Source organism: Eretmochelys imbricata, chromosome 1 (genome assembly GCF_965152235.1).
Source record: "Eretmochelys imbricata isolate rEreImb1 chromosome 1, rEreImb1.hap1, whole genome shotgun sequence".
Lineage (NCBI taxonomy): Eukaryota > Metazoa > Chordata > Testudines > Cheloniidae > Eretmochelys > Eretmochelys imbricata.
The window spans coordinates 10,259,280-10,279,863 of NC_135572.1; the positions used below are offsets into that span (position 1 = coordinate 10,259,280).

The 20,584-nt window shown below is 50.9% G+C and overlaps 1 protein-coding gene across 2 annotated transcripts in view; it reads left to right on the forward strand.

Moving 5' to 3' along the window:
* Positions 1-20,584, forward strand: part of ARAP1 (ArfGAP with RhoGAP domain, ankyrin repeat and PH domain 1) — a 178,010-nt gene that overhangs the window by 48,371 nt on the left and 109,055 nt on the right. For both annotated transcript variants that reach the window (XM_077831760.1, XM_077831726.1), the window contains exon 2: positions 8,994-9,800. In XM_077831760.1, the coding sequence (XP_077687886.1) occupies positions 9,064-9,800 (737 nt within the window). In that variant the 5' untranslated portion in view covers positions 8,994-9,063. The remainder of the gene's footprint in view (positions 1-8,993; positions 9,801-20,584) is intronic.

Below are 20,584 nucleotides of genomic sequence, written 5' to 3' on the forward strand. Positions count from 1 at the left end.
GCCTGATGTACCCTTAAAAGTTTGGTTGACATAGTTACGGTACACAGGACTGTGAAAAATTCACACCTCTCAGCGACGTAGCTATGGCGACCTCACTCTGGTGTAGACGTGGGTAGCTCAACGGAAGAGTTCGTCCGTCTACCTAGTTACCGCCGCTCGGAGAGCTGGAGTGCTGGCACGGATAGAAAAACCCCTTCTGTAGCTGGAAGAAGCCACGTGTCTCCGCTGTGGTGCGACCGTGGCACAGTGGGAGTGCCGGAAATGTAGACGTGGCCTACCAACAGTTGAGTCAATGGTTTAGGAGAGTTGAGTTCCTCGAATAAACAGGGAGTTTGGATGTGCCCCCCATCCAGCTTCTGTATTGCATCCCACACGCAAATGCTATTAAGTTAGAATCCAAGTCGTTCAACTGCGTTTCCTAACCGTGGAACTGCCAGGAGTCCCATGGACTGTCCAGCTAAACCACGTCCGTGAGGCTCTGCAGTAACACTTCAAAATCAAAGTCTCTCTGTTTTTGGCCAAAATAGTTTGGTTTTAGGAATTCTTTTGGGTGGAAAAACTGGGCTTTTTCATGGGAAGCTGTCACTTTTCACAAAAGAAATAAAAAAATCATTGAGTCGAGAACCCAATTTTCCATCAAAACCCTGATGTTCCTGGAAAATTTTCAATCCGCCCTAAATGGAATCCTATGATGATGAACAAGCCAAACAACAATGGTTTGTATTTTGAATTCTCCACCCCGACCTAGCAATGACGCTGCGTTGGGGCTTTTCCTTGCTGTGTAGCCCACAGGGACATTTCAAATTGGTATCTGTTGAGACTCAGGGTGAACTGCAAACAAAATGGGGCAGACAAACCCCCAAAACTGGTGGATATTCCAATACTCAGATTTACGAAACCAGCCCAAAACAGCCTCTGATTTACCTTATCTCACTGGTTACTCAGAAGCCCAAACTGTGCAGTTCCCTTCAAGGCAGTTCCCCAGCCTCAGGCCTCCCTCCAGACACACATGTCAGATATGATGACGATTACTGAAAATCTTATCTCATCCTAGAAACGAAAAGGTTCTTCCAGCCCCAAAGGATCAGCCACACACCCAGGTCCAATTATAACTTAGATCTTACCCCAAATACACGCTTACAGCCAATTCTTATTAACTAAGCTAAAATTTATTTTAAAAGAAAAGAGAGTTGGTTAAAAGATCAGTATACATATCGACTTGAATTCAATTCCTGAGGTTCAGATACATAGCAGAGATGAGGTTGTAACTGCCAAAAGTCCTTTTAGAAATAGGCCATAGGTTATAGTCCAATGTCCATATTCAGGGTGACTCCAGCCAGTGACTGGGGATCTCAATGCTTATGGGTTAGGGTTTCCCCTTCTTGAAACCCAGAGCAAATTTGAAATGAAGAAGGATCGTGTCCCAGGGTTTTTATACATTTCCAGCAGCCTTTTGGCCTGAGAAAACAATCGGCTTAACTCCCAACATAATGGCAATTAGCACAGGGTAATTTTATCCATTAAATAGTTCAGATGCAGGTTACCACAACCTTCAGAGAGACATCTAGACAATAATACTGTTTCACTCAAGTGCCTTCCTAAATATTAATACTCCTTTTTTGATCTTTGAATTAAAGCCATAGCAATAGACAAGACTCGTTTGCTTACATCACAAGACCTGAGCAAATATCTACCCTTCCATCGCTAACAATGCCAGCTTGCATTTCAAAGCTCTGTTCATTTACATATCTTCCTAACCAGTCTTTAAAATTTGGCCATGGGTTTGGTCAGTCTGTGACTTAATTAAAAAAGGAGTACTTGGGGCACCTTAGAGACTAACCAATTTATTTGAGCATAAGCTTTCGTGAGCTACAGCTCACTTCATTGGATGCATCTGATGAAGTGAGCTGTAGCTCACGAAAGCTTATGCTCAAATAAATTGGTTAGTCTCTAAGGTGCCACAAGTACTCCTTTTCTTTTTGCGAATCCAGACTAACACGGCTGTTACTCTGAAACCTGAGTTAATTAACTCCTTCTGGCCCTGTCACCTCTCAAGGAGAGGTTATATTACACTCATAATGTCACCGGCACCCAAACAAAACAAGGAGAGACGTCTTACAAATCTGTCAGAATGCTGCAACGAAGGCTCCAGGGAGAGTGTAAAGTACCTGGGGAGTCAAAGACTGTCCTGCTTGGAAAAGTCCCCCCTTTGAGATTGATTTCTTTAATTTAATTAGGTGATTTGAACCCTGCTCCATATAGTCTTAAGTATTAGGGTGGGAGGAATAGCTCAGTGGTTTGAGCATTGGCCTGCTAAAATCCGGGTTGTGAGTTCAATCCTTGAGGGGCCCATTTAGGGATCTGGGGCAAAAATTGGGGATTGGTCCTGCTTGGAGCAGGGGGTTGCACTAGATGACCTCCTGAGGTCCCTTCCAACCCTGATGTTCTATGATCTCCACCACAGTGTTTGTCTCAGACATCCCAAAACTTCCAGATCTTACTGTTTTCCTGTGCGCGCGAAAGGACTCCTGGCTCTGCATGACTGATTGACACCAGGCTGTATTTTGCATACGTCTCTGACTGCGGCGTAGCCAGTGGCAACATTAGCCAGTTCATAGTGATCCTGTACCTTTGGTATAAGGACATTTCCCTTTGGTGTCCCTCCTGTTTGTCCAAGTCTTTCCGAGTTCTCTGGCTGCTCCAGGGCTGCTCCCAGACTTCTCTAACCCAGGTGAGAAGGGACTTTGGAGCCCTCCCTGCAGCGGGCTCTGTGAAGATAGAAATACAGACATACTCATACTCTGTTCCCGCTGAAGAGCATGAATTCTGCTCTTTTTGGTTTAATTAGATGCAGCCCTGCTGTGTACTCTGCCCTCTTCCACCTCACAAGGAGTGTTAGGGTCTCTAGCTGGGAGTGTTACGCCCTTTGGGAGGCTGAGGGGGGAGTGATGTTGAAATCATCTTGTACTTTCCTTCATTCGGCTGGTTCTTCTTTGATACAATCTGTAGTCTCCAGGGCGCTGGTGGAAACATGGAGTCACTCCACTCCACGGTGTAACTGAGGGTGGTCTCTGGTCCCGATTGCTTGCCTTCGCTATGGAGCATGTGTAGCTGTGCAAGCTAAGGTGGTCAGTGTGATTGAGTCTCATGCTTTGGAGAATGAGATCTTGGCCTATGCGGGAGTCGGGGGAGAACATGTCCTCTCCTGAGGCAGGAGGGTGAGGCTGTTTCAGTTTTCTTGCCTTTCTCAGAACCCATCGCAGCAGGGTGGATTACAGTTTTGATGGAGCAAGAATCTAAGCCAGGATGGCAAATCCCATGTAACAGCGTGCTCACGTCCCGCCAGCTGGCGCGTCGGCTGAGAGAACGTGGTGTCTTGATTCTCTTCTTGCTCAGTGTTAAGCTGATTGACCTCCACTGATTGAGTGACGTTGGTAAGAGGGGAAGATCAGCCTCCACCACTCTAACCTCTTCCCTTTTCGTCAGCTCCAGGAGCGAGCTGTCTAAGGGAACTATTTCTATCTGCAGAGGTGCTGAGGGTCAGGGTGGATATTCTATTAACCACCAACCTCAGACAGCTCAACCTGAGAGTGTCATTCCAGTCCTTGAGAAACTCCCCTATTAGTTCCCCTACCTAAGGGAGGGATAAGAAAGCTACCTGCACTTCCTTCCTTTTTCCCTTCCACATGCTCTTTCTTACAGCGTGTCGGAGGTGTGGTTCGGATGCTTGAGCTTTGGTTTGAAATATTTTAACTCCCTGCAACTGCAGGTTAAAATCTTAGCATGGTCAGCACAGACTATCTTCCTTCTGAGACGGTTAATCTGTGTGTTAGAGCAGGAGGCAGCCTGAAGAACCTCAGGCCTGTCTGCTCTGTGGGGGCGTTAACCATGCCTTGTTACTCTTAAGAGCAGAGGTTTTGTCCCGGTGTCCTTGGCTGGAATTTCCCCCTCCCTGTTTAGCAGTGTTGTGAGGCACCATTTGGCAGGCACCCCAGAGGTGGCTGCATTTCAGAGGTGCTAAGAACCCGTTAGAACAGACCACCTCCCAGCAGATTAAAGAATGGATTGTGCGTTACCTGATTCAGTTTAAACCGTTCCAACTTTGACTGCTTTTCACGAGGCATCAGCAGTGGCTAAAATACAAAGCAGGAGTCTTCTTGCGTTATACGGCAGCAACATGCTGGGCTGGCTAATGAATTCCATTCACCTCAGTCACCTCGTTAGCTAGCTGCTGTGCTCCGGACACTAATGAGTCTCCCGCCACTCTGACATCATTAGCTGATGGCCCTTCTTCTTTGTATATGATCAGAAAACATAACTTCGCTTCTCCCTCTACACCTTATTTCCGGGCAATCTCATCCACAAGCACAAATTCAAAACCCGTTCCTCTGCTGTCCACTCACAGATCTACCTCTGTGCTCCACGCCTGACTCCTTCTGTCCAAACTAAAATCCTGGCCTGTCTCTCTGATGTCTCCTTGCTGTGTAGCCATCAGCTCAAGCAAAACATGGCTCAGACAGAGCTCTGGAACCTCCCTCCCCGCCCCAACCCCCACAAAAAAACCTTCCTGCTACCTACTTTCTCGAGTGCTATGGACACCACCACCTGGGCCTTGCACCTTTCTCTAGGTCCTCACCTCCTGGCGATGTCTAAATCTTGCAGCTAGAAAGCTTATCTAGCCTCTCATCATTACTGCCACTTCCTTCTCTCCGGCCTTGACAAATACAACCGTGCCCTGCTTGGATCCATTCTTCTTAGGGTTGTCTTCCTAGGCTGCCGCTTTGACCGTATCACCCCTCTCTTTGCACCTCTCCCCTGGCTCCCCCCGTCTCTATCGCAGCAAGGCTCTTCCTAGTGACTCCCCACCCTACCTAGCAGGTCCCCTTTGCTGTAGCTGTTGGGTGGTGCTTCCCCTCAGCCCATGAGGCAGCCTCCTCTGCCCATTGTTAAAATTTCAAGTAAGCCCCTTTCTGCTTTCTCCCCTGCTGCCCCTCACACAGAGACAACCGGTAACTCTGGATGGCGGGGAGCACAATTTAAAGGTTTGGGGGTGGGAGGGGAGGAGGATGTGACCGCCCCATGCGTTGCCTCTGGCCCCTTTTCCACACCCGCTGCAAGCTGTCACCACCTTCACCACCTTCCCCGCACTCCCCTCACAGCTCCTTCCCCACTTTCTTCTCCCATTGCCTCCCCGCTGCAGGCACGGGTTCCAGACACCGACAGCCAAGCAGGTGACTGTGGCTGCGGGCAAGGAAGGGGTGGGACTCAGGGGGCATGGGACATGGGGGCATGGCAAGGGATGGGACTCTGGCAGAGCCGTGCTGCCAGCCCGTCTCTCTTCTCTGCTTTGGGCACCCCCTAGCGGGGCTCAGCGAGAGCTGTAGGTGCTGGTGCCTTTCCCAGGCACATCCCCCTTCACCGCGCTCAGCTCGACTCCCACCCTGGCAGAGATCTGGAGAGGCGTGTCACTCCATGTGACCCCCCCCCCTCACGTGTCGCCTCTGCCCTCATGCTTGGGAGGAGCGCCCTGTCTCCATTAGCAAAGCTCCCTCGCTGTCCTCCTTCAAATCCCTCCACAAAATTCTCCTTCGCCGTGATGCCTACGGAAAACGGGACAGTGGTCCGCAGGGATCCTAGAAATCCGTTTGCCACGGAAAAACCCGAAATTTGCGTTCTTACAGAGAATCTTTAGTTTTTTGCCGTTTGTGAAAAAATAAAAACATAGATTAACCATTCACTACATTTTACTGAAAGTACCGGTGTCACTTATTCAATGCTTGCAACCTCCGCCTTGGGTAGTTGATTTTTGAACACGCTTTAAATTGACATCGCTAAACATACTCCAACGAACTGCTTCCGGCATCGAGCAGTTACTCAGCGGGTTTGTGGTTTAATGCATCTCAGATTTCACTTTGGCCTCCAGACAGGAGTAAGCAAAGTTATGAAAAGGTGGTGGAAACTTTGAAAGTCCCCCCTAAAGACTGTGTCGCTGAGTTTTGCAAGGACAAATTTCACGTTGATGGTAATGGGCTGCTCCGTACTCTATGCAGCAAGGCAGCAGATTATGTTCAAAGGCAGGGAATTGTAGAACCCATGGAAAGCGCTAAACATAAACTAAATGATGAGAAACGAAGATGCGGCTGAAACAGAAGGACTGTTGACAACAGTAGAGGAACAATACACTGAGACAGTATCATTCTAGTTATTTTATTTTATTTTAATGATGGATGGCAGTAGTAGGCTTCCAACTTGTCTAAATGTTGTAAATATATCTACAAAACATTGTGTTCAACTGATACCTGTATAGATTGTGGCTAGGGAAACTAAGGCTCAGCGTTTCATTTTAATCATGGAAAAACACAGAATTTTATGGGTCTTTTTTTTTTTTTTTTTTTATTAATCAGGGAAAACAAGGAGATCCCTGGTGGTCAGGCATGTGGTGTGCTGAGACCCCCTGCCCATCCTGCAGACTAATAGTGTCTCATTGTTTCCCGGTACTCCCCTCTCTGACTGGCTGTATCCATCTGTTGTCTCTTAGATTATAAGCTCTTGTGGGCAGGGACCATCTCTTAGTTCTAGTACAGCCCCTAGCACCGTGGTTCATGACTGGGGCACCAAGGTGCTACGAGAATACAAATAAAAAATAATAATATTGATAATTAATAAGAGATTTGGGGAGATTTCTCTGAACTGTGTGTGTGTGTCAAGGAACCATGCTAGCAGGGTAGCACCTTGAAGGATGGAAGATCTTTCTCTGGACGGGCTATCCCACAGCAAACAGCATGATGAGGGTGTGACACTCGGTACCTTGGGGGAACACCCTGCACCCCCATGTTCATCCTTATGATTGTGTGGTATCCAATGCAAAGTTTGTCATGTCGGGTGTCTTCGGAAGGCTCATGATACACTGAGCATTGTTGTCATAGTAATGTTATAGGTTGTAACTTCATGTATGTAGTTATGAGGCTGAAATTGTGTCCTCATGGCTTAAAACAAGCCCAGGCAAAACTCTCCAGGAGCAGAGGGGCAGTTCACACCTCATCAGGGCACATATGGAACAAACCCAGCCCAGCCTTACAGGAACAAAGGACAGTGGTCTAGGCAGCAGCAAAGGATCTGTTGGACTCTTGAGTGAGTCACTCCCCTTTGCTTGGTCAGTTTGGGACTACAATGAGGTAATGCCCACCTGACTCTGAAGGGGTGGGGGGAAAAGCCAGGAGGGAAGGAAGAACATGATAAAAGGGAGAGATGTTTGCCATGCTCTTCCTCTCTCTTGCACCTCCATCTACACGCACCACCACCAAGCCACTGAAGCGCTGATCAAAGGGGAGAGCCTGGCTGAAGAGCAACCAGCCAGCCTGTGGTGAGAAGCATCTCAGTTTGCAAGGGCATTGAAAGTGTTAAGATCAGCTTAGATCAGCTTAGAATGCGTTTTGCTTTTATTTCATTTGACCAAATCTGACTTGTTGTGTTTAGATTTTAAGTGATTATAAGTCAATCTGTTTGTTTATTCTACCTGAAGCAGTGCGTTTGGTTTGAAAAGCATGTCAGAGACTCCCCTTGGGATAACAAGCCTGGGACATATCAATTTCTTTGTTAAATTGACAAACTCATATAAGCTTGCCGCATCCAGCGGGCATAACTGGACACTGCAAGACGGAGGTTCCTAAGGTTGTGTCTGGGACTGGAGATATTGGCTAGTGTCATTCGCTTGCACAATCCAAGCAGCTTCTGGCCAAAAGTGCTCACTCGTGTGCTGGGAGCAGTTTACATGCCAGAGGCTGGGTGTGACCAGCCCAGGAGTGGGGGTTCTCACAGCAGAGCAGGGCAAGGCTGGCTCCCAGAGTTGAGGATTGGAGTGACCTAGCAGATCACACCGGTCCACATAACACCAGGGGAACGTGTCAGAGCGTTTTCACTACAGTGTTGCTTCTGACGCTGTAACAGCTCTGTGGTCAGCTGAGGTTTTGGCATTGTGAGCAAGGAGCCAGAGTTAAAGGAGCGTTTCTCAGTCGGAGAAGCGTTGGGCCTCGTGAGGACACTGGCTTGACTTTCTGGGCGTCAGAGGCGCTCTCAACATTGCACCAGTTCCTGCTCTGTTGGTTTCCATCCAGCCACCCCTCTGCTGCTGCTGAATGGGATGTCCCCTTGTCCCCATGTACGCAGGGCGGTTGATGTCTGTTGTGTTTGTGCTGGTCCCCAATGTGCCATATTTACCCTCTCCTGCCTCTTTCGCGTGTGCTCCTGATAGGAATATTAGGAGTTAGAGATGGAAGAGCCAGACTGGGGCAGGTGGCCCAGCCAGCGTAGGAGTGTTCCTTGCAGTCTCTCCCCAACTGCATCACCAGTCCAGCTTTTAATATCCGTATCTCTCCCGCCACTTCCCTTTGGAGAGACTATTTCAGTCGAACACACTTGGCTCTCAGGGGTGATTTTTGCTGATACTTACTCCAAGGTGGGAGCTTCCTCATTTCTCGATCTGCTCTGTGGGTTTGTAGGTGACGTTCATGTTGGCTTGGGTTTTCTGGGGAAATTAATCGGCATTGGATGTGGTTGACTTTGGGGCAAACCGCTAGATTTGTTTGGCTGTCTGAAGTGAGGCTCCTAAAGCTGCAAGTAGGGACCCAAACGAGTGGCTTGATTTTCTCAGAGGTGCTGACAGTCCACTGCTCCTATTGACTTCTGTGGCATTCACGGGGGCTAAAGTGCTTGGATGCTGTGCTGATGAGGGCAATATAAGAACCTGGATAGAATAGAACAGCCTGGTCTGAAAATCAGCCCACTTCGATCTAGACAGTATCATGAAAATATTGGTCTTAGCGTCTCCGGGGCTCAGTTTTCCCCTCTGTAAAATGGGGTAACAATCTCATGGGATTTCAGCGGGATGCTTTGTGGAACAGCCAAAGGAAGAGAGGCAAGACTGGGTCTCTGTCCCCTCCCTATCTGATGCTCTGATGCCTGCACATTCTAACGAGCTCTTTGTTTCCTTCTAGGTGCGGACGCCATTTTGAAGCTCACCACGTGGTGGAGAAATGAACTGAGGTGGAGCTCCCCCGTCCCACGATGGAGGAAGGGGCGTCCTTGCTTGTAGCTGAATGGCTCAGAGCCCTTCACCTGGACCAGTACCTGGAGAGCTTTGAGAAGAATGACCTCTGGAAGGTGTCGGACTGCAGGAACCTGACGGATGAGGCGCTGACTCAGATCGGGATCTTGCTGCCAGGCCATCGCAAGCGCATCCTCTTTGGCCTCCAGAAGGCCTTCATGGAGGCTCCACCAGGCACGGAGGGGCCTGTGGTGGCAGCAAGGAGGCCAGTCCCCAAGAAACGCAACATTTTCCGGGTCAGCGCAGATGCCGTGACCGCCCAGGCAGAGCCGGAGCTCAAAGGTGACTCGCCCACGCCAGCCAGCAGAAAGTCTCCTCTTCTCACGGAGATGGGGAACCCTGCCGGCCTCAGCCAGGTGCCCCCACCCATCCCCCCGAGACTGGGGTGTCGCCCTCCCATCAAGTTCTCCTCAGCATCGCCTCCTGTCTCTGCTGAACTGTCCCCCGCTGTCCCCTGTCGCTCCGAACTGCCCTCCTTCGCTGACTTTGCCCCTCCGCTGCCTGCTCCGCTGCCAGCCAGAGACAAGCTCTCTCTGGGGCTAGCGGTCCCTGAAGGGAAGGGGAAACCACCGCTGCCCCCTTTGCCAGTGAAACGCCACCAGCTGGAGACTAAGCCCCACTCCCTCAAGGTGCCCCCCCTGCCAAGCCGACCGCCCTTGCTGCCGCCAAGAGCTTTGTCCCAGAGGACGGTCACCAGGTAAGGCTAATGGGGGAACTGGAAGTCCAGTGACTGTGGAATCGGATGCAGGCCAGGGGTGGGATAGGTGCCTTCACTGAGGGCCACTTCACCAGGCTCTCCTCAGGTCTCCCGAGCTAAGCCAGGTTAGGCTGGGTCCGTGCTTGGGTGAGGGACCTCCGAGGAAGCCCAGGGGTGCTGGAACCGATGCTGACCCCATGCGGAGCTCAGTGCGCTTCTCACCAGTCTGTTGGATGAGCTGTGAATCCCAGACCTGGGTCACCGGGGGCAGCCGTGGGCGTGAAGTCCAGGAAGGGTCTGAGGAAGATCCTGAGCTATGTAGATGTGTCTGCGCTTCCCGGACCCGTTTTCATATAGACGGTGCTTAGAGCCATCGACCCAAATCTTTGTGTGTCCCCTGGAAAATGACCATAGTGCTCATACTGGATGTCGCTCAGCTCAGTGACCTTTTCCACCTTGTGGCTCTGGCCGAGGGACTCCCGTCTGGAAGGGTGGGCAGGACGCTGGGCGCCCCGAAACAGACAGTGGAGGGGAGAGGGAGCTCAATCGCTGGGTGTAGACAGAAAGGGGGGTTTCCTGGGACAGGGCTGGGATGGGGGCTTTCTTTCCATAACTGCAGCCCGAAGCCTTTGCCTAGCGGTGGTCACCGATGTCCCCACGGGGAGCCCATGGTGGCCCCCAGATCGGCGTGGGTTACTGCTGGGCGTGCAGTCCTGCTGGCATTTGCCCCATCACACAGCACTGGTCAGCTGTGGTGCTCTGAGCTGGTGCTGGGGAATGTCACTCTGTAGCAGGCTACCGACTACAGAGAAGAGACTTGGATCCCCTGAGGGGAAGGGGCGTGTATGTTGAGTATCAGAGAAATCACTGATCTCCCTCAGGAGTGGCCCTGTCCATTTTGCTGAACACTGGCAGCTGAGCAAAAATAAACCAACCACATCCGGCCAATCAGCAAAGCAAAATAATAATAATAAAAAAACAGCCAGCCAATCAGAGTGGCCAGTTACTTTTGCTCCAATCAGAATGGAGAAAAAAATATTAAAAAGCCAAGTTGCACAGCAGTGTGGCAGCACCCTTGAAAGTTGGGCCCAGGATGACTGCCCTGCTCGCCCGCCTGCCCGTCCGCAGCTGGCCCTGGTTTCTCATTTGGATGGGTGGCACTGTGTGATGTTGATTTCGATTCCCACTAACAGGGTGCGTTTTCTTCTCTCTATAAGCGTTATAAACTTTTACAGGTCTAGTGGTTAGAGCAGGAGACTAGGACTTCTCTGGGTTTGGTGCCCAGGTCTGCACCTGACTCAGCTCTGGGTACTTGGGCAAGGGCCACGTTTTGCAGAAGCAGTCACAGATTTTTGTGTGCCTAGCTTCAGGGACCTCCCCCATGCCTGCTGTTCAGAGGTCCAAGTGCCCAGCCCCACTGCCAATCAGGCCCCAGGGGGTCCCAACTTGGGCACCCCAAATTAGAGGCCACTCTTGAAAGTTTGGGCAATAATTTTTGTGTCCAAATTCCTCACCTCCACACTGGGGATAATAATCCTTCCTCACCACCCGGAGGGAATGCCAAGGACAAGGCTTAGTATTATTTATTTGTATCATCCTCATACTTGCAGCCCCAGTCACGGCCCAGGACCCAGTTGTGCTTGGCGCTGCACAAACACAGAACAAACAGATGGTAGCTGCCCCAGAGAGCTTCCAAGCAAAGTACAAGACCAGAGACAACAGACGGGTGCACAAGGAGACAGTGCTGGTCAGCGTGACAGGCTGCGGTCTCCGTGCACACAGATGTGAGGCGCTGTATAAATCTCAAAGCATGGTCATTGGTAGTGGTTTAGTAGACAGAGACGTGGCCTAGTGATCTGTACACAGGACCTGAGAGGAGGGACTCCGGAGGTATAATCGTTCTAGAAACATGTACAGCTCCTATGACAGGAGCATCTGGGGCTGTTCTGACACTGGCTCCCGACTCCCTAGCGGAGGAGGACTGTGCAGTCCTTTGAACATGAACCAGCACTGAACATTGTCTTGTTACAGTGACTGTTCCCAGGTTCGCTCCTTCCGGGGAGATTTCCTGGGGTTTTCAGGAAGTGGCTCATGGGGGAAGAGATGTTGCAGCCATGGCTGCTGCCCTGGGATAGAGTGATTGTCGCTGCCTAGCTCAGTCGTATGCGTCTGACATGATACAGGCATAAAGGTCTTGTCTGTTTTATTTGGTGTAATGCTGCTCTCTAGTGCTGAATTCGTGCAACCGACGCCTCCGATTTGGGGCATGAAAATGACATGCTAGAACAGTTGAAAGAAAAGGAGTACTTGTGGCACCTTAGAGACTAACCAATTTATTTGAGCATAAGCTTTCGTGAGCTACACCTCACTTCATCGGGTGCTGTAGCTCACGAAAGCTCATGCTCAATAAATTGGTTAGTCTCTAAGGTGCCACAAGTACTCCTGTTCTTTTTGTGAATACAGACGAACACGGCTGTTACTCTAGAACAGTTGAGTGTTCTGCAAACATTTTTGGAGGATAGTTTTATATCTTGTAGAGAATTGAAAGTAAATGCAAAGGGGAACTGCCAGCAAAATCAAGCTGATCCTTCCAGCAAGAGGAGCTGTCTGTAACCACTGACCTGCCTGAGAGGCGCTCAACTTTTCCCTATAAGTCAGCCGCAGAGAGGCATTCCGTATCTATCTAGGTAGCTGTATGGTCCACATCATCATAGCATGCGAGCACTGAACAATCAGTCATTGCTAGATTTTACGCTCACAAGTACTGCCTCTGTGGGGAATTGAGGCATAGGGCAGATTAAGTGATTTGCCTGAAGTCTCTCTCTCTCTCTCTCTCTCTCACACACACACACGCTTAGCACCAGTTCTTTGGTATCATTGATCCATGTTTTACTCTTACTTCTAGTGTAAACGTAAGGGAGTCCTGAAAACTTTGGACTTCAAATAAGAGGGCATCAACCCGAAAACGCTGAGAAGCACTGCTCTGGATCATGTTTCCTCACCATCAGCTCGTGTCCCAGTGCCTCTGTGAAATTAGCCATAAACAACGGTGAAACTGGCTGTGATCCCACTGACACAAATGCGCAAAGCAGCTCCCAGAGTACCGATAGTGACAAGCACATAGGCTGTGTAAGATTCCCTCCTTCACTGTGAAATGTCACAGTGTGTACTTACTGAGCAAGGGTCTCTGGTCTGTGTTATGCAGAGAAACTCTTCTTAAAAAGTTAATATATTAGTAGGAAACGAAAAAAAATTGTCAACTAAAACCCAACAGAGCAGAGAGGTTTGTGGGGCAACACCTGGGGGGTTGAGAAGGCGAGGAGAAAATGATTGAGAACCTTCAGGACGGCCCTGTCGTGACTGTGCGAATGGTGACGGTGAGCAAAGAATTAAACAAGATATGTTAATAATTCTTATGTGCATAGTCCTTGTTCGGTTCTGTCTGTCTAGCTACCTTCACGCACGCCCGCCTGCCTGTCTGTCACTGTAATATCGGAGTGACTGCCACATCAATAGAGACGTCCTTGGCGGACTCTGTGAAGTCTCTGGCTCTTCTCTCTGTTCGGGGTCAAGACTCTGGCTGGGGTTTTTGTTTTGATTTTTTTCATATGCTGCATGGGTGTGAGGCAGGATTTCTTCTGTATCTATCTTGCAGGTTCCTCTTAGTTCTTCTTCGAGTGCTTGTTCATGGCCATTCCAATCAGGTGTGTGCACGCCGCATGCATAGCAGGAAGATTTTTCCCCGAGCAGCATCGGGAGGGTCGGCCTGGGTGCCCCTCTGGAGTTGTGCCTTCATGGCGCGCGATATAGGGCCCTGCTGACCCACCATCCCCTTGGTTCCTTTTTACCTCCTGTGACGGCTAGCTGGAACTTCCCTCGCTCTTGCTTCTGCAAGCGCCTTTAGCAGTGTGCTGTTGTGTTTTGTATATAGTTCATCGTTTTTGTCTTAAGTTCATAGTAGTAGTAGGCTAAGTTTTTACTGTGGGGGTTACTCCCCCTTCCCCCCCCCCGCCGCCGGGGCATGCCTCGGCTGCTGGGGTTCAAACCGTGTGAAGTCTGCGGAAAGTTGATGCCAAAAAGTGACCCGCACACTTCTGGTTTGTAGTGCCTTGGTGAGAGTCACAAGGACAAGTGCCGCGTTTGTAAAGGGTTTTGGCTAAGGACCCGTAAGGATCGCTTGCAGAGACTCAGGCTTATCCTCATGGAGGCAGCCCGCCGCCTGCAATCCGACCCCGGGCCGGCGGAGGCCGTGCTGAGTCCCTCCTCCTCCGTGCGCAACGCACTGACGCTGACGGCGTGCAAGGCGGCTCCTATAACGGAGACTAAGGACTCCCGGCACCGACATGGCACCGAACATAAGACTTCTGGTAGGCGCCGTTCTGTATCCCCGGTGCCCCAGAAGAAAAAGTGCCCAGAGAGGGGGCGCTCTCCCCCTCCTGTGCCTCAAGAGACAGCGGCAGCCTCCTTCGGGCCCGGCAGCTCCCAGGGGCTCGTCAACTCCTGCCCCGCAAGGGGTCCAGTCGAGTCTGGTCCACTACTGTTCTACGGACCATCATGGCTGGGACATTCAACTCCCCTCCACTCTGGAGACATGTGAGGCGGTGCAGGACCGTAGTCACCTGATGGCTCCGCCTTCTCCAAGGAGGGACGAGGCACCGGTGTTAGCCAGGCTGCCTAGTCCATCTAGGGGCAAGCCGGCGATGATGTCACACTGCTCCCCATCTCTGGCACCGGCCACCCACGGGGAGGATCCGGATCGGTCCCCAGAGGCTCGGCACTGCTCTTCGGCACCACTGAGTAGTCTTCTCCTCCGTGGTCTTCTTTTTCAGAGTCTGAGGCGGAGTCCTGTTGTTCGGATAGGTCCAGCAGCAGGCGGTTTAGATCTAGGCGACACTGCCAGCCTCCTCCGGCGCTGTGGCCACCTCAATGGCAACCACCAGCTCAACAAATAGACCCTGTTCGCCACGTAACGTAACAGGAAGTGTCAGCAGTCCTGCTCCTTCCTGAGTCACAGCCCGGGCTCCATTGTGGATGCGTTCCTCCTCCCAGGGGGAGGGCGTCTGCTAAACGCGTTCCTGCCCGTCCCTTTCGTTCACAAGGTGCTCCTCAAGATCCGCAGGGACCAAGCTCTGTGATATGGATAGCTCCAGTCTGGCCCTTCCAGCACTGGTACACATCACTCCTGGAAATGTCCGTGGAAACCCCGGTCACCCTGCTACTCTTCCCGGACCCAATAACCCAGCAACATGGCCGCCTCCAACATCCGAATCTCGAGTCGCTCCACCTCGCGGTATGGAAGCTCCACGGCTGAACCCAGTGGAGCTCTCTTGCTCTGATCAAGTCAGACAAGTTCTCGTCGGCAGCAGGAAACCCTCTACGAGAGCTACCTATCTTGCCAAGTGTAAGAAATTTTCAGTCTGGTCGGCTCAGCATCACTCATTCCTGACGCTCGCCTCTGTGCCACGAATACTGTACTATCTTCTCCACTAAATAATGGAAAAGGGCCCATATTTGGCAGGCTCCAGCGTACAGGAGAAGGCGGTTATCCAAGGGAACATGAATAGTTCAGGGTTTCAGTAAAGGGAATTTCACTGGCAAATGCTGAGCACTGAGTTGGGAGAGATCTAAATTCGGGTCTTGTTCTGGGGGGTTTCTCTGGAGAGCACAGGTTCTTCTATAAACAGAGTAAACCCAACAGCGACGGCAGCAACATGATGATGAAAAGCCTGATCCTGTGAGGTGCTGGGGCCCTGCTGAAGTCCGTGGCCATTGAGGGTGCTCAGCATCTCACAGGATGAGGCCCCAGGATAGCTTTAACAGTTAGGTAGGGCTTTTTCTCTGAGGTGCTTTGCAAACATCAGTTAATTCTCATCATGCCCCGGAGGCGGGTATGCCACGTCTGTGTGTTTTGGGGACTGTTTCCCCCCCTTTGTTGCATTTGCAAATAGCATGTGTATGTGTGATATTGAATTCACACGGGCACTGATACAGAACTGGCCATAGCTTAGACATCTAAGGGCTCAGTCCTCACTCCAGCGACTACACATGCTTCCAAAACTGATGTAATACAGCAGTGACCAAGCCCCTGGATACATCTCCAAATAAGAAGGATGTGGATAAATTGGAGAGAGTCCAGCGAAGGGCAACAAAAATGATTAGGGGTCTAGAACACATGACTTATGAGGAGAGGCTGAGGGAGCTGGGATTGTTTAGCCTGCAGAAGAGAAGAATGAGGGGGGATTTGATAGCTGCTTTCAACTACCTGAAAGGGGGTTCCAAAGAGGATGGCTCTAGACTGTTCTCAATGGTAGCAGATGACAGAACGAGGAGTAATGGTCTCAAGTTGCAGTGGGGGAGATTTAGATCGGATATTAGGAAAAACTTTTTCACTAGGAGGGTGGTGAAGCACTGGAATGCGTTACCTAGGGAGGTGGTAGAATCTCCTTCCTTAGAGGTTTTTAAGGTCAGGCTTGACAAAGCCCTGGCTGGGATGATTTAACTGGGAATTGGTCCTGCTTCGAGCAGGGGGTTGGACTAGATGACCTTCAGGGGTCCCTTCCAACCCTGATATTCTATGATTCTATGATTCTATAATGGGAGGGTCCGGAAGCCTCTGGGCCCTGATCTTCCTGCAGGGGCTGAGTGCATTTTGGTGATCTGGTTGTTACTTTTTCCAGTTACCCTATTTCCTATTTCAGAGTAGCAGCCGTGTTAGTCTGTATCCGCAAAAAGAAAAGGAGGACTTGTGGCACCTTAGAGACGAACCAATTTATTTGAGCCTAGGCTTTCGTGAGCTACAACTCACGTCTCACGAAAGCTTATGCTCAAATAAATTGGTTCGTCTCTAAGGTGCCAGAAGTCCTCCTTTTCTTTTTGCCTATTTCCTACTGTAGCCAGTGATATTAATGTGATTCACATGCCCAGCCCTGTGCCCCAAACACACAGAGAGTCAGGGGGCTCGAGTCTCTTCTGCCCTTGCCCCGTTCGTTGTTGTGCAAGTTGGACCGAGCTGGATCCTTTTTTGCAGAGGTGTAAATGACTGCCCAGGATAGCAAGGGAGTGGAGAGTGTGACATCCCAGTAGATGGGGCTGTTCCCTTGATGTCACTAACGAGGTGATGCCCCAGAATGGTGGTGTGCAGCTGGAGGGTCCATCTCTTGGAGGAGAGGTGGAATCGAAGGGCTGGCTCACATGTGCTTATTAAAGAGCCTGCGGAACACTGAACGGCAGCAAGGAACTCCGTCGTAGTGTCCTGCAAAAATCCCTAATCGGGTAGCTACATTCTGCCTACATCAGCTCCCCCTGTGGCTACGATGGACAAGCTATTCTTCTTCACTTCCTGTCCTAAACCGTTTGTAGTGGGCTTGCGTGGTACCAAATAAAGGGCATGAAAATTCCACCCAGCCCCTCATCTGTAGGACACGTTCTCTGGGCGGCAGGGGACCCAAATGACTGAATTCTGCAGAATCTACGGTTTCGTTTATGACCAAAAAGGAAGTTTCGAACCCTCAGGCTCGCAGGGACAGCTAAGGACTGTTCTAAATAGGAATGGTTGCGCTCTTGTCTTTCAGCACCTGCCGGCAAACCACTCCGCTGCTGTTCATAGATATCCCAAGCTATGAATGAAACTAACCAGCCTCTCCCTGCTGCTTTTCACCCACAGCAGTGAAAGTAGCAGGAATCATGCCGGTCTTATAGCATCCCAGGCAGGGCGGGAGGACAACCCCTGCCCTTTGAGTTATCCACAAGAAGCGAATCTGGGGGATATAGTTACTCCGTTAATCACTACCTCTGGATTTCCCGGTGCCCCTTGTATCTGTCCTTCAGCTTGGCCTGGGACTGGCTGTGTTCGTGTGTCATTGTACAGTGCTGAATAAATAAATACCGATAAGATAGATGGCCCTTTAAATTCAGGGAGTGTGAGGGGGAGCTAGTAATATAAATCTTGGTCTGTTGTGCTTCTTGGCAGCCATGGTAACCTCCCTTTATGCTGTGTGGTTGGTGGTGAGCAGCCGGCAGCGCAAGGTCTGGGAGGTGTCACTTTTTGGGGGTGAGAGGAGGAAGTATTAGCCCCAGTGAATTCTGGGTGGCGTTTTTTTTTCTTCTTGCTTTGGTGGGCCTGCTCTTTCAGGAAGTATTGTGCAGCTCAGAGAGAAGGTCAGCCCAGAGAAAGAGAGCGAGGCTGTGGGGTGTGTGTGTGTGTGCCGGAGGACTTTCTGGACAGCCAGTGCCTTGTGTGAAGTTTGCAGAGGGAGCGCGAGGGGGGGCAGGTTTCTTGCAGAGTCTCCAGATGGAAGTATAAAAGCGCATTGTGCTGTGTTTTCCCGGCTGTATCCCAGAGACAGGGATGAGAATCTCACCGATGCCTTCCCAGGTGAGGACTCAGGTTTGAATTTTGGATGATGAAATGCAGGGTTTGTAAAATTAGCAGCTGAGAGACCGGCTGGTGGGGGTGGGGGAGGTGCATTCTGCATTTCAACAAGCTTTCTTTCCATTTCCTTATCCACACAGTAATTTCTCTCTCTCTTTCTGTCTCACTTTCTCATCATCTTTCTGCCAGTGGGTTGTTTTGCTGATCTTATCTACAGCTATTTTAAATCCTTAGTGGATGAATAATAGCAAAAGGGTTGGGGAAAAGTATCTGTGGAAGGATTAAACTGCATAAGAACCTCCAAAGAGCCGTACTGGGTCAGACCAGTGGTCCATCTAGCCCAGTATCCTGTCTCTGACGGTGGGCCGTGCTAGATGCTTCAGAGGGAATGAACAGAACAGGGCGATTTTCGAGTGATCCATCTCCTGTCGTTCAGTCCCATCTTCTGGCATGCAGAGCCCGGGGTTGCGTCCCTGACCACCTTAGCTAATAGTCATTGATGGACCAATCCTCTATGAATTTATCTAATTCCATTTTGAACCCACTTATGCTTTTGGTGACGATACTACATTCTACTACAATGTACTGGTTAGAATTTGACCCCAACAACGTCACTTTGAAGCAACTGGTCACTATCAGAGACAGGAGACTGGGCTAGAGGGACCATGGGTCTGGTCCTGTAAGGCTGCTGCCTCCTGGGGAAATGATAGATTACCGATTGCTTTTAGGTCGCTCTGAGATCAGGCATGTTCATTCCTCGTTGAGGTTGTGTCCATATGCTAGACACCATGGTGTCTTTGCTCATGGCTGGGGACAGAAAGAGTGGAATTGCTAGGCAGAACTCCTCTGGGTATGTCTTACCATCCTCTAAAGGAATTGGGTAACTTCAGAGGATCCCATCTGTGGAAAGGAATTGATTAAATTCCACAAGTCATTGGTTTCCATGTGTCTCGCCACCCAAATCACGTTAGACAGCAACAGGGCCTGGTTCTGAGCTGCCATTCGGATCTGTCACTGGCCAGAGAGACCCTCGGCAGGGGGACTGGCAGCACCCATCCCATTGCTCTGGGCTTCCTTTGCTGCAGATGTATGGTTGTTTTAAGACAGAAGTTCTCAAACTGTCAGACAGGACCCCAAAGTGGCTTAGACTTACTGGGACCTGGGGCTGAAGCCCGAGTCCCACTGCCCAGGGCCGAAGCCAAGCCCGAGGGCTTCAGCCCTGAGTGGCGGGGCTCGGGTTACAGGCCCCTTGCCTGGGGCTGAAGCCTTTGCACTTTGGCCCCCCCCACCCGGAGCGGTGGGGCTCGGGCTTTGGCCCTCCTGTGGTTGTGTAGTAATTTTTGTTGTCAGAAGGGGGTCGCGGTGCCGGGAAGTGTGAGAATCTGTTTTAAGAACATGCACAGTGTTTCTGGGTTCTTTCCAAGCCGCCCGGTCAGTCTCCTCATGCCATTATCTTCTCCCCTAGCGCGGCGGGAGGCCCGGGGCTATAAGAAGAGAGTTAACAGGATTCTTGCTCTGAGCAGGGAGGCAGATGTGCGAGAACAAAGGGAGCCCTGTTCTGGGCTGCAGAGCCAGCCAGGCCATGTCTGGGGCCTTTCTGCGCTGGTGCTCTCTCTGCTGCGTTGCCATCGCGCTGCGTTGCTTTCCCATCCTTGGCTCGATCTGCTTCTTGCAGCCTCTGCTGGAGGTGAGCTGACCTGTGACGTTCTCGGTGGTTTCATCTGGTGGCAAAAAAGGGGGAAGAGGACAAGCGTCTGTTCTCCAGGAATTTGCTCAGTTTAAATGACTGCAGCTGCTGATACTGGCTGGTAACATGTGCCAGTGGTGATGGCTGCTCCTGGGCGCTGCGATTGTGAATGCGTCGGAAATGCTGGTAGATGGGATGATCGCAAAGGGCCAAACCTCCAGCCTGTGCCGAGGGCAGTCTGCTGGGTGGCTCTGTGTCTGCTCCTACCTTGGGGCCCCGCTGCCATCTGTCCAGGGAGCCCCAAGGAGCTGTGCTCTGCCGCCCTGACTGGATGCATTCCTCTACACTTCCCCATGCCCAGTTCCCCCACGCCACAGGGGCTGTGTCTGTCTCCAACAGGCTAAATGTGCATTCCATTGTCAAACTGAATGTGGAAAGGCAGCCAGCAGCTACTTCCCTTTATCAGCCCCGTCCTGAGCACAAGACCCTTTGCGTCTCCCCAGAATCAGCTGAGATCACCAACAGCCCAGGCCCGCGGCTGCCAGAATGCTCTAGGCCTTGGTGATGCCAGGAAACACGCAATCATTGCCCCAGGGCTCGGCAGAGGACAGGTTTTCAGTCCTCCCGGCGACAGCGATGGGCTGCCTAGACTTGTCCCTATCAGGGTGGTATTGACCAGCAGGAAGCCAGCTTGTTGTCCTGGATTTGCGTCTGATGATCAATGGA